Genomic DNA, 12,973 nt, shown 5'->3' with positions numbered 1-12,973 from the left:
TTATTATTAATGTCTGGCTCTCTTTCACAGCGTGCCTTTTGTCCTGTCTTTGTTCCTTCACCTCCAACTGGCAGGCAGCTGAGTGCATCTCCCTAACCCCGTTTCTGCAGGGAGAGATTTCTCTCCTGAGATTTCTTTCCACTAAAAGAGTTTCTCCTTCCCACTGTCGCCAAAGCGCTTGCTGATAGGGGGTCATCTGATTGTTGGGGTTTCTCTGCTCTCTCTGTATTATTGTAGGGTCTTTACTTGACACTGTAAAGCTTGGGGTGACTTTTGTGGTGATTTTGCACTATATAAATAAAACCGAATTGAATTGAAAAGCTGCCGTTTCATGTAACAAAACTGTTATTGTGTTTTTCTAGGAAACCTTCCATTGTTTTCTTTCATGTAATGAACAAACAACCTTAGCAACTACCTGAGGATATAAGGTGTTTGACAAAGGAGCCCTTGGGACTTTTAGTAGGGAGTAACTGAATTACTTACTAAGGACGTAGAGAGAAAGGGTGATTCCTGCCAGGCAGAAGCCCTCAAAGAAACGCAATGTGCTGAACATGGGGACGTTCCTAGAAAAGGCCACAGTAAAACCAAACACCAACATGAACAGTACTGATATGATCAGCACTGGGTGGCGGCCAAACCTACAGAATAAGGTAAGAGCAAAAATGACACTTGTAATAAGCATAAAACACCTTTAAGGTTTGCATGATATTTCAATTAAGGATGGTGCGAAAGTCTTACCAGTCAGCTAATATTCCAAACACCAGATATCCAAAGATGGATCCAACCAACAGAGAAAACTTTGCAATATGGACTTTCCATGCTGACTCACCCATCAGACTCCACTGTAGAGACAAATAAACAGGTATTAGTTTCAAGAAAATGATGCTGTGTAGATAATGTGGAGGACAAAGATCAATATTATCTTTTGAGTATGCTGCATTTTTATCTCTTGATTAACATTCACCTCTAAGTTTGTCTAATTCATTGACAAATATCATCACTCATAACGATATGTAAGAAGGATATACCCTGCAACAGAAGAGCTTCTTGGTATTTAGTCTATAGCAACACTGACACAACATCAATATCTTTTTTCTGTTATTTAATCCCGACAAGACACCAATGCTCCAAAACAGAGCATCTTGCCAAACGTGATATTTCGCTATAGTTCACTTATGATTACTTATTTAAGCACAAATTCTTCAATTACATTCTGCCTGGTTCAAAAGCAATGCAATATATATATATATATATATATATATATATATATATATATATATATGATGAATTACACATTAGGCGTTTTCCTTCATTATTTGGAGAACTTTACTTAAGTCGATAATCAAGGTTAACTCCACATAAGCAAACACTTTCTTATTACATCATTTATTTTTGTTTCTATGTAGGCTGTCAAGAGGGTGACCTATAATACAGTAACTCTACTTTTACTTTGTGACTGAATCCCTGCTAAAAAAAAAAAACAAAAACAAAAAAAAAGCGATTCCTAGATTATGACAACGATGTGGTGTAGACTTGTCTCTGCATGTTGGTACACCCTGTTTTTTGCTCTCCAGCAAGAGTGCTAGGTTGTGACAAGCAGACTCAACACGTGCGTCTTAGATTTGAACTTACAGCTTTGACTACCACGGGCATTGTAATGATTATGCATCTGAGGAAGGGGTAAAGGTTGGCACTTTTACAAAAAATGTACTAATGTGTGTGTAAACATATGTGGAAATGCGGTATATAAAGGCAAAAACTGAATTTGTATAATCTATGAAAAGTTATTATTTAGTCTGCCCATCTTTATTCTTTAACAGCCTTCAAAAGCCTGAACTCTCTTAAGTGTGATTTAGAGATACACACACACACACAAAAAATCTACATTGTAACTTGTGTTGTAACCAGAAACCCCTTACAGCCATACAGTCATTGTGGGCTGTGTCATCCCGACGTGTAGTTATACTTTTCAGGAGCTGCATGTCAGGTCACATGGAAGGTTAGGTTGTAGGGTTAAAAGGAGTTTCCAGTTACCTTATAAGTTATGATGTAGCTTTCCCACTGAAGTCTAAATCATGTCTTAGGCATGCTTTCTTGTAAATTCTTTTAAGCAGTCTTCAGGATTCCCCAGGCTGCTTGAAGTACATTCAAATGGACATGGGCTGCCTTTTGTTTCCTTTTCTGTGATGATAATTTGCAACCGCTTCAATAATGTTGAAGTTCTGGGGAGGTCAATCCATGAGTGGAAGTGTTACATTGTATGTTTTTCTGTACAAGTTTTGACAAGATCCCCAACACCACTGGCTGAAATACAGCCCCACTTCTTGTGTAATTTGGCATATCACAGCCTTTTTCCCCAGTTTCGCTTCTTTAAGAATGGCTTCTTGATAGCCCCTGAGACCATTTATAATAAAGCATTAGTGAAGAGTATATGGCCCAGTTGAAGGATTAGAGCCATCTCCCAGGTCCTGACTCAGGTCTTAGCAGTTTTTTTATTTTTTAGATCTCTGAAGGACATTACTTTCAGATCATCTGCTGTAGCAGTAGTAGTTTGGATGGGGGGAGGGGCTTTTTTCAAATTTACATAAAGGTTGGCTCAAGCAAGTCTATGTATGTAGTAAGTCTACGATACTCTCAAGTACAAAGTGAAATTAGCAAAAGGCTTTTTGTTTCTTTTACTTTTGTATTTGAGTTGTTTCTGAAGGGTCATAACCTATCGTAAACTCTACCATAGTGACGTGCTCAAAATGGAATGCCCCAGGAATTACACAGAGCCACCAAGCAGTCACATGACTCACACATGCCACTCGTGCATGGTTTCAGTATCGATGTCAGACACAGAAAAACGCAGAGGAGAAAACAAGTTTCTTTTGTGCAACCACAAGACAGCAAAGACTATAAAAAACAGAAAGTGGAAGCTGGAGAGACTACCAAAATAAAACTCGCATTTCAATCTACAGTAAAACACACTATGACGACATGTATCAGCAGAGCTGGAAGACTGGTGACTGAGCAGAACTGAGATATGTAGGCGACCACAGACAGATGACCAGTGTTATAAAACACGAACATCAGCATTCCCCATGTCACACGTTACAGACAAAGCACCAATGTCTTACAAGGCAGTTAAACTGTCTGTGGCTTCATTTAGATTGCTTGGCATCATTAATGTGCTTTATTTCAAAGCCTTCATTAACTTTAACGGTAATTAAAAGTTTTGGAAAAGAGAATCCTACAAACTACAAAAAGCGGGGTTACATCCTTTGCTCAATGCTTTTAATATACCAGGCTGTTTTATGCAACCTTTATAAAAGTGATCAAACCAGTCTAGAATATGAATGTTAGTTAAAAAAATAAAAAAAATAAATAAACAAATGGAATTTACAAAAAGAATATAACTTACTAGTCAGGAAATGGACTGACTAATAAATAAGCTTACCCTGCTATCTGCTCATATTTTTACTTTAACCATTGCCTTTATTCGGACAAAGTCAGCCTAAAAATGAATCAGGTATTTTTAAAGGCTGGTAATAGAGAAGCACTCAACATGAGGAAGTAACCACTGCAGACAGAGTTACACAACAACCACTTGGATCATTTCAATATAACAAATTATCTTTATTTATAGAGCATTTTTCTAAAGACTCAGTGCAAGTACTTCACACAAGGCAATGCATTTATAGGAGCATATAAAAACATTCATAATGTATCTGTAGATTTAATGTAAAGAAAAAAAATTCAACAGCTCACACACTGTGGAGTTCCTATTTTGCCCATTTATTTTGCACATGGATTTAAAAAAACACTGCTGAATGTCAAAAATATCTGCATTTTAACACGCTTTAACAGAAGCAGGAAAACACGGGTGTAATTTGCATGATAGCTTCTGTCACTTATCAGTTGTATTACACGCTTGTTCCCGGGGAGAGTCAGCTAACACGTCTCTTTGAATTGTTGGACCGTATTATCGGCCTTCCTTTCATAAAGTATGTCACTGTATCCTGTGTTCATAAAGGACCTTTCTACAGTAGAAGGCTTGACCAGCTGTTATTAAGGTTACTTCTAGATCATTTAACTCTGTTTCGAACTTTGACTAAAACCTGGTCCTTTATCTGTGCAACAGCCATTACTGGGCATACGGTTTTTGGAAAAGCCAGGGAGACATGGGATGACAAATATTTAAGCCATAACATAAAAATAGCATCTTTAAAATTTAGATTGATCATCACCTTGAGTCAGATCTATGCTTTTTGTCAGGTTTAATTTGTCACTTGTTTCCTTGCTATTGTCTTGCTCATTTTGTTAGTAATGAATAGAAGTCAGTGAGAGAGAATGTTTCTGTACACATGAATCACTTAACTGAGATAAGATGCAAACCATGAAAGGGCTAAGATCAAATCAGTCAAAATCTCAAGGAAATCTGTTGATCTCTTTCAAAAGAACGGCCACCAGTGATCAGTCTAGACCATCGAGTCCACTGAGATGAAGATGTTCAACCACAGCTGCACATTTTTGCACTCGCTGAACTACACAGTGGTGGGTGGGGGTTTCAAAGGAGAGGGAGCAGGCCACAGGGGAGGGAGGGGGGAAGAGAGAGATGAAGGCAAGCACAGGGGGAAGGAGGCATAATTGTACAATGTAACCACAGAACATACAAAGATATGGAGGGAGAAGCAAAAAAACAAAGCAGGGAACACATTTATGCAAAAGATAACTGGATAGAAAGAGACAGACAGACAGAGAGAGGGAAAGAAATGCTCAAAAGCAGTTGTGAGGAGCCAGCAGAAAACACAGGGAGAGACTGCTGCATAGTTACTGCCTAGCAACAGACCATCACTGAGGTTATCTGACTCTGTCTGCTTCCAAGTGCAAGTTTTACCACCGCTGGAGGGGTGAAACCCTATATTGTGGTGGTAGCTGGGTGAGGATATAACAAACTATTGTATAAGGAGGGTGAGTTCTTGGAAAAACATAGACCTATAGCATGCGTCCCATAACACACTGAAAATATGGGGTAAAAGAAGTCAAAAAAGGGAACATTACACATGTGATGCTGGATCTGCAGCCTTAGGGACTGAACCTGATGTCACATTATCAGTGTGACCATGTTTCAGATGCAGGCTATGCTAAACATTACATAAGATACCATACCATGTTTGACAAGTTGGCTGATGGCAGTGTTATTTTACTGTGATCAACAGTGACAGCTTGTGAAACAACAAACCTTTGCCTGTCCATGCATTATTCATGCCCTCCTGTTGTTGATAGTTAGCACAACTACACATATCTGTCAACAGTCAGACTTCATATGTATTGAAAAGCCATTACTCCTATTACCCAAATTCCATCACACCATCCATAGAAAACACAAACTTAAACCATAGCAAAGGGTCACAGCTTTCACCCCTCCCTGTTCCAAAACAGCACTTATCAGAAAAGAGCAGCACAGCACACATTCTTGTCACACACACAGCGCCTCAGCAGAGTTTTATCATCTGGTCACACAAGCATCTTTCCTCCCAGCTGACACTGTGAGAGGCTGTCATTGTGTGCTGACTGGGTATCTGCAGTGGGGTCGTCGCCTTTTGACAGCTGAGGCTATTTCAAAGAGTCCCGCACTGATCCAGAGTCTGTGGAAGGAGCCAACCAGCTGGGTAAACAGCATGAAGGGACACAGAGCAGAGGGGCCTGCATGGGTGTTCAGCTACAGTATCATCTTTCAGATCTATGGGTGTGCAGCCTCGAGCTAGAGATACCGTGTCTGGGTGTACCCACCAAGGCTTTTAAAACATATCGTCCTTATCACATTCATAAGAACCTAACCTACACTACGAGGAGAACAACATGAAGATGGCACAGTTGTATGAGTGCAGTACGGGCACAGCTAAACAGTTGTTAATCAATCCGTCTGCTCCTAACAGTTATTCTAATGTTCTCAATTATATTTCTCAATTATTAAATAAAGCGCGGGGCTCCAATTAACTAACTGATTAACTGGCTAACCATTTCAGCTCAGCAATTAGCAGTTCTTTATTTAATCATTTAGGTCATTTATTATTTAAAGATGCCATTTCTTGTTGATTTCAGTGCGAGGAATACACAACTGGTTTACAATGCAATGCAGTGCAGTTTAGAGACACATCAGGAGATACTTCATCTTTTTTTGTTTTGTTTTATTTTTTTGACAACGAAAAGGTAATTCTTTTTTAAAGGGTCATGATAATCCAATTTCCAAGAGGAGAATCCATCATGTAAATATTACATCATCATCAGTCCTTTACTGCCCGGTGCATCTGATTATCATACAACAACCAAATTGATAAAGCATGAGTTAGAGAGGTTAATCTGTCATTTGAAGAGGTTCTCAGGCCACTATTTCAGGCAGTATGTGCAGCTGCTGCCCATCCCAAAGCAAGATGAGTAGGGTAGGTTGCACAGAGACTGTGTCTGAGTAATGGTATATTCTGATTTCAAAGGCTCGGTTCAATTAAGAAGGACCCTGAGGAGAGCTTTGACTCAATTAGGATGGGTCTCCACATTAACCACTTTGGATCTTTCAACACTGCCTTCTTTCTGTGTCACCCTGAGAAAGCACTGTGTGAGCAGTGGCACCTCATCACGTGTCAAGTTCGGAAAAATGGCACAGAGTTTGAATATCTACAAGTATTTAAGTGCCGACCTCGTGCAGAGCAGTGTGGGGTTAGATTGTCTTCAGACAGTGTGTAAGAGACACTAAGGCGTTTCGTCAGAATTGACACTCTGTTCTGCTTTTTAGGGATAGTGTGTCATGGATAGGTGAGACCCAGGCGTGTGCAGTTTTTCTGTGGCAATCCAAACACAGGGATAAAAGCCAAGTCATCACTTCCTATTCGAGTGCCACATTCTATAGTTTGTGTTCTATGGTGGGGGAGCAAAAAGGAGGCCTGGAAGACTGAGGGCCAGTGTCAAAATAGAAAAAGAAAATGACAAGTACAAGCACAAGAGATATTTTTGCTTCAATTTCGGATTTTGACAGCGTGCCATTCGATTCAGCTTCTCCTCACCGTGACCTTGTCTGAATGTGGACAGCCAGGAGTTAGAGAAGACGAGCATTGCCAGACACTTTTAGCAACTGTCCAGGCCCGTTACTGATCTCCAGAGGTGGTAGTGTCAACATGACATTCTCAGTATGTGTTCAAAGGCAACATAAATCTTAGCATGTACAAAGTTACAACGGCAGCGTGAGCAGAGAGCAATGACTGTTTTCAAATCATCAGCCTTCATATGGGAAACCTGTTTTCAGCTTTAGCCACAGGGAAACTGAAATATTCTGATTATTAGTAATTTACATCCACCCAGTCAAATTCTTTCACGTATGACTTTATATTCAGCTGCACTTGTGAGAATCCCCTAGTGCGTGAGAACAGTTTATCACGCTGGCCTTTTATGCAGCCCCGGCCCTCAAATTACCCTGTGGACAGCAAATGAAATCAAGATTTCAACTGCCCCAGCTCCCACAGCTAAATTAAAATGCCACAGCTGCATTTTATTTGCTTTATTGTAATAAGGGACATTATCAATGATAAGCAGACACCACAATGGAGGCGAGCAGTGTGCAATACAGTGAAGCTTCCAAGCTCATCCTTTTTTTAAAAACCCTTGAAAAGGTACAGCTGCTGCCAGCTAGAATGTGACTTGCTGTGCTCTTCAACTGAGTGTGTGTGTGACAGCAAGAGTGGACATTAAAGGTTTTAAACAAACTGATTGTACAACATTTAGATTATTTCTAAGATTTAATTGCACCTTGTTCTAAGAATTAATAAGTATTATTTTTTGCATATTTCCAATAATGAAGAAGGTCTGCTCTTCTTTTTTCTTGTACAAAAACAATAATGTTTGTATCCTCATATGCACATGCAGCATCTGCAGCTGGAGACAAGCAGACTGGCAAAAGGAGATATAAAAGTGTTCCTCCTGCAGCTCGCAGTCCAACTACAAAGACTGCAGGCACAGATATTGGAATGCAAAGGCCTCAATCCTGAGTCACAAACAACCTGAAAGTGTCCAATATGAGAGCCATAAGATTATCTTACTGCTGTTTGGTTAGGACAGCAATGGGCCGGGTGATGTTTGATCAGGGATGGGGTTGCATTATTCTAGAGAGTACAGTAATGACCTTTGCTCCAAATCAAATGCTCCCTGTCTATTATATCCATTACGACAACCGACCGGCAAATTCCACTAGCCCTGGCAGTTTGCCCCCATGTGCCAATGGTGGCTTGTTTCTGTGACAGGTCACCCATTGTGTCAGATGGTGCGATGACTCACTGTCAGCACCATGCATGCCCTCACCTGAATCCTACTACTTTTAGGTCCAACGTGAGCCAATTCGTGGCTGTGTAAATCCGCACTGGAGATGACGGTGCTAGACGCCCCAAAGTGGAGAGAAGACTGCAACAATGGAGGCATAACCACAACCACTACCGAGGTGCTTTCACAACACAATCAGACAGAATTTTAACGTGGCCGTTTAAGGCTAACTGTTTTGTTTTTTCACTGTAACTGCAGCGTTAATAAGCGCATCTTACTAATGTAATATCGACCCTGTTATTAGGATGCATAACAAATTATACAAAGGACCCCCCACCCTATCCTCAAGATGGATAGCTTACCTTAGTAACCACATTTTCCTTAAGTCCTGTGTGCAGCTCGCATATCCACTCATTGTTGTTACAAGGCATGCTGGTCGTGATTTTGTTTGTGGAACTTCCATTGACACAAATTGGATCCGGTCGCTCACTAATGTTTTTTGGCCTGCCTAACAGCGAGGAATGATCTCTACTATGGTTAGTCAGATTTGCCAAAGGCTGGATACAAGTGCTGTTTGGCTGGGCGAGGAGGAAATTATCAGAGAACTGACTGAATCCAATAAATAACGCCGGAATCCATGTCAGCACAATCAGCTGTTTCTGGTACTTCCCAAATCCACCTAGAAATGGCAGAACAGAGCCGTCGATGCGTGTCAGCAGATCCGGCGACGTGGTTTCGGGTGACACGAAGCCGTTCTCAGGTTGATGGTCCCCCGTTTCGAGCTGCACCACGGCCATCGCGGTTTCCCCTACAGATGCCTCCGTTGTGTAGCGAAGCCGGGGTTGCAGTGCTACCCCCTGTCGACTCCACAATGCGTCAATACCTCCAGTTCCGGCGGTGAAAGCCGTGCGCAGTCAATCACTGGAATGGAAATAAGACGCACCTCCTTATTATCAGGAAGCACTTCCCTCCGTCTGACACCAAAACCCGTGCGGGAGTGACTGCAGACACGCGTCCTGAAACAAAAGGCGGATTGCGATGAATTGGGAAACGACGACATATACTATCCCACGCTTTTTTCTGTCGGCTGATTCTGTTTGTGTAGGTGAGCTGTAGCACCAGAGCGAAAGAATTGCTTCCTGGGGAAGCCACAGGTAACGCACCTGCCCATGGAGGATGTGGCTAATCACTTTAACCTAACGTGGCCACTTGTAACCAGTGGTAACTACCACTTTGTCTTGCAGTCAGACAATGAACAGTAATGTAATCACATAGGTTAAAATAGGCCCTGCATAAAGAAAAAAAAAAAGGAATTAGTACAAAGTTTGTCTGAGTGATGCTATATATTTTTGATAAATGGTCACATTTCTGTCTCGGTGTTCTTTGTAGCCTATTTATATATTTCTATAATTTAAGGATTGGGTATATTAAAGTAGTCTAAGCGTAAACCATAGATAAAAACCACATATTCTCAAATTTAAAACATCAACAACAGGTAAGATTATGTTCTGTAATGGGAAGGGGGAGGGACTGTAGTGTTGTCCCCGCCTATATTTCCAGCAAACAAAACAACTGTGCGTGCCAGCAATTTAAGCAAACAGTATTACGCGCAATAAGAAGTCGTGTTGCTTCAGGTCTACACAAAAATGACCAATCAGTGGGCTGATTTTTAACTGATGACTCGGGACAATTAAGTGAGTGGGAGAAGGTTTTAATTTGCTTTCAAACTGAAAGTAAACGGAGTTCGTTTTCTCCCAGTTAACTGTAGCCTGACTCCAAGAGAGACGGGGAAATCAATAATTTACCTTGTCTAAGACTGAACTGTAGCACATAATAAAGTTTATTTAGAAGCTTGGGACGATGACCACAAACTGCTGTCTTATTGTAATTAAAAACTCACATAGGTTTTCTTCTAAACACTGGCAGCCCCTGATTTCCTGTGTGGTATGTTTATAACTAAGATATAAATTAGTATGTTCAAGTGTACTTAAACAAATGCTCATATGGTACTGATAAAAGATTTTTATTTTGTTTCTACTTAAAGTAGTGAAAATAGTCATAGATTTTTTTTCACCACCAGATTTGAGGTTATTAAATTGTATAAATGATTTGGCCACCTCCAGCAGCTCAGGATTGTGTTCCAGATTTTTAGCGCCTTATATCAACCTAACATCACCCCAGAACCCCAGATGGATGATTACTTTGCTTTTAAAACGTTTAATCAAAACATGGACTACAGCTTAGAAACGTTTTTGCAGTAATCACTAGTAAGCATCACCACATTAAATAGCAACCATTTTACTCAGTGAAATTTTGAGTAAATCCCTTTTTTTAACCTTGAAGACATGTTTATAACTCACTATGATAATTCTAATCATTAAAGACTACATTTACTTGGTCACTTAGTTCCCCCCCCCCCCCCCAAATATACAAATTCAACATCACAGACATGTTGAATAAATAACTTTTTTTTTCTCGGTTAATTGTCGGGGAGGTTCGATTCACATCTTCATAACCTATATTTATCTGACCATGTGATGGCAGACTCCTTATCTACACCACATGTGCATTTGGCAATGCCTCACCCTCCTGGCCGTTTTGTGCTAGTGCATGTGTATTTTTATTTATTTATTTTTGTCTCTCTTTTTTTTAATCTTTTTAAAAACTTTTTAATAGTATTTTTTCTTCGTTTCTCAAATAAGGCATTTATTACTTAGTTCGTTTGTTTTTATTATTATTTCAGGTGTGTACAGTTCCTAACGATTATTAATAAAGCAATTATAATAAATACATTTAGGTAAACCTTGATGTCATGCAAACATCTTTTATATATGACCCATATTGTACGTTATACATTATACCGTGGGTTGGAAACATGACCATTTTTTGGAGGGCAATGGAAGGACGATTAAGGGTGCAAATGGGCTGCGGTGTCTTGGTGTCTTTTGTTGCACACTGATGTCCCCTGGCGGCAGACTGGAACAACAGCACTGCTGTTTTCTCATTGTAGTGTATGCAGACCATTTTTAAACCACGCAACATCCAAAGCAAAAAAAATTATTATTATTATTTTTTTTTACAGAAAAGTCAGTGCTGGTGAAATATGAACATGTTCATAATGTTTGTGGTGTCACCTGACTGTTACATACAGATCTAAAATTCTCCCAAAATACAGGAAAACATATTTCCCATTATTAAAGGCCTGTTATTAATTATCATTGTATTGTGCAACATCTAATGAGTGAATTAGAAATCTCCTTTATCTGGACCTTTCCTCTTTTGTCTGTTTATGTACTCTACTATGTCTACCAGATAACAAAAAATAAATCATTAATCACAGGGTTTATTTTCTGTATCCTATCCAAATGTTCCATTCACACAATGCTTTTGATTGTAATCCAGCATGCTTGTGAGTCAACAGAAACCAGTCAACCGTTGGACCATCACATCATTGCTGCGGTGCTGTTTGTTATCATTCAAACTTGCTTATTACTCCCTAGCAACTCATACAGGTGTGTCCAGGATCCGCCCCTTATGATGATATGAGTCAGCTCAAGTCTGCGTGTGTGTGTCTGCCTGAACAGGTGTGATGCTGTTCTGTCTGTCGGTGTCTGTATCATAAACCAGCTAGTGACACATGAGCTGCAAAACATTATCACTGCAGTTTCACAGCACTCAGTATTCCAGAAGTAATCTCACGTAGGCCACATTTAATGTGCTCAAATACTGCGATCCAATAAGATAGCATGTCCTGATCAAAACCATAGGATAACCTTTCACAGAGACAAAAAGAGCCATCATGATAGTGTTTTAGTGCAGTTTGGGTTCAAAGTCTAACACAGAGTAAATGTTTGATTTATTCTTTAGGAGTCACTGTCAAAGTAAGTAAAGTAATAAAATCATAGACAATGAGACTGATTGTGGACACTATCACTGCAAAATGATAAACACACATCATGACATTAAAGCATCTTGGTTTTAAAATTCTTTCAAATATTATTGAAGAAAAGAAATGACAAAAAAAGGAAGCTCATTGTGAAATAGCCTATTTTGGGAACTGACAACTGAGGCATGGTCATTATGCTGTTTCTGGCTAAGGTCGTGTCCTCTGTTATAGTGTCAGGAATTTGGGGGGGTTTAATGACCTGCTAAAGGATTGGCCTTTTCAAGGCTAATTATGTTTATTTTTTTTTTATTCCAAACAAAACCATGGGAAAGTGAGCAGAGTTTCTGTTTTTCTATTGCTGGGTTAACAAGTGTGACAATCCCAGATCCTTGACTCATGCACTACAGCATTTTGTTTTTTGTTTTTCTTGTAAGTTATCTTGAGGAAATGTCTCTTTTACAGCATTGTTCTGCACACTGGAAAGTCTGAAGAACCATCTGTGTGGACAACAGGTTAATGGGTGACACAGTGTCACTTGCCTGCAGTTAAATATACCAGCTGTCAGGGTTCATTTTTCCTGTTTACTCAGCGCATGATGTCAGTATCAGTGTCTGGAAATGATATCAAATGTGTGAGGTTACAGTATTAGCTGGTATCAGGGTAAGTGTGACTAATTAGACATAATGTTGGAACGTATTTGGATGGTTGAGTGAACTCCTTTAATGCTCGTTTAAAGTGTATATTTTTATTCAGCTTTTGCAGCCTTGCATTTGATTTAGTGACCTTCACGTCTGTGTT

General features: G+C 39.8%; 1 protein-coding gene across 2 annotated transcripts in view; it reads right to left on the bottom strand.

The window, feature by feature from the left end:
* LOC102785858 (solute carrier family 22 member 23-like) overlaps positions 1-9,407 on the bottom strand; it is a 35,330-nt gene extending 25,923 nt beyond the window's left edge. Inside the window, exons 1-3 of one of the 2 annotated variants that reach the window (XM_087831552.1) lie at positions 8,652-9,407; positions 739-842; positions 484-563 (exon numbers count right to left, since the gene is read on the bottom strand). In XM_087831552.1, coding sequence (XP_087687678.1) covers positions 484-563; positions 739-842; positions 8,652-9,086 — 619 coding nt within the window. In that variant the 5' untranslated portion in view covers positions 9,087-9,407. Of the gene's footprint in view, positions 1-483; positions 639-738; positions 843-8,651 lie in introns of both variants that reach the window. The other variant, XM_087831551.1, reaches the window with a different exon arrangement.
* Positions 9,408-12,973: the final 3,566 nt, after the last annotated feature.

The sequence above is a fragment of the Neolamprologus brichardi genome, chromosome 18 (assembly GCF_056152115.1).
Source record: "Neolamprologus brichardi isolate AB-2024 chromosome 18, ASM5615211v1, whole genome shotgun sequence".
NCBI classification, from domain to species: domain Eukaryota; kingdom Metazoa; phylum Chordata; class Actinopteri; order Cichliformes; family Cichlidae; genus Neolamprologus; species Neolamprologus brichardi.
This window is presented reverse-complemented; position numbering and strand designations above follow the sequence as displayed.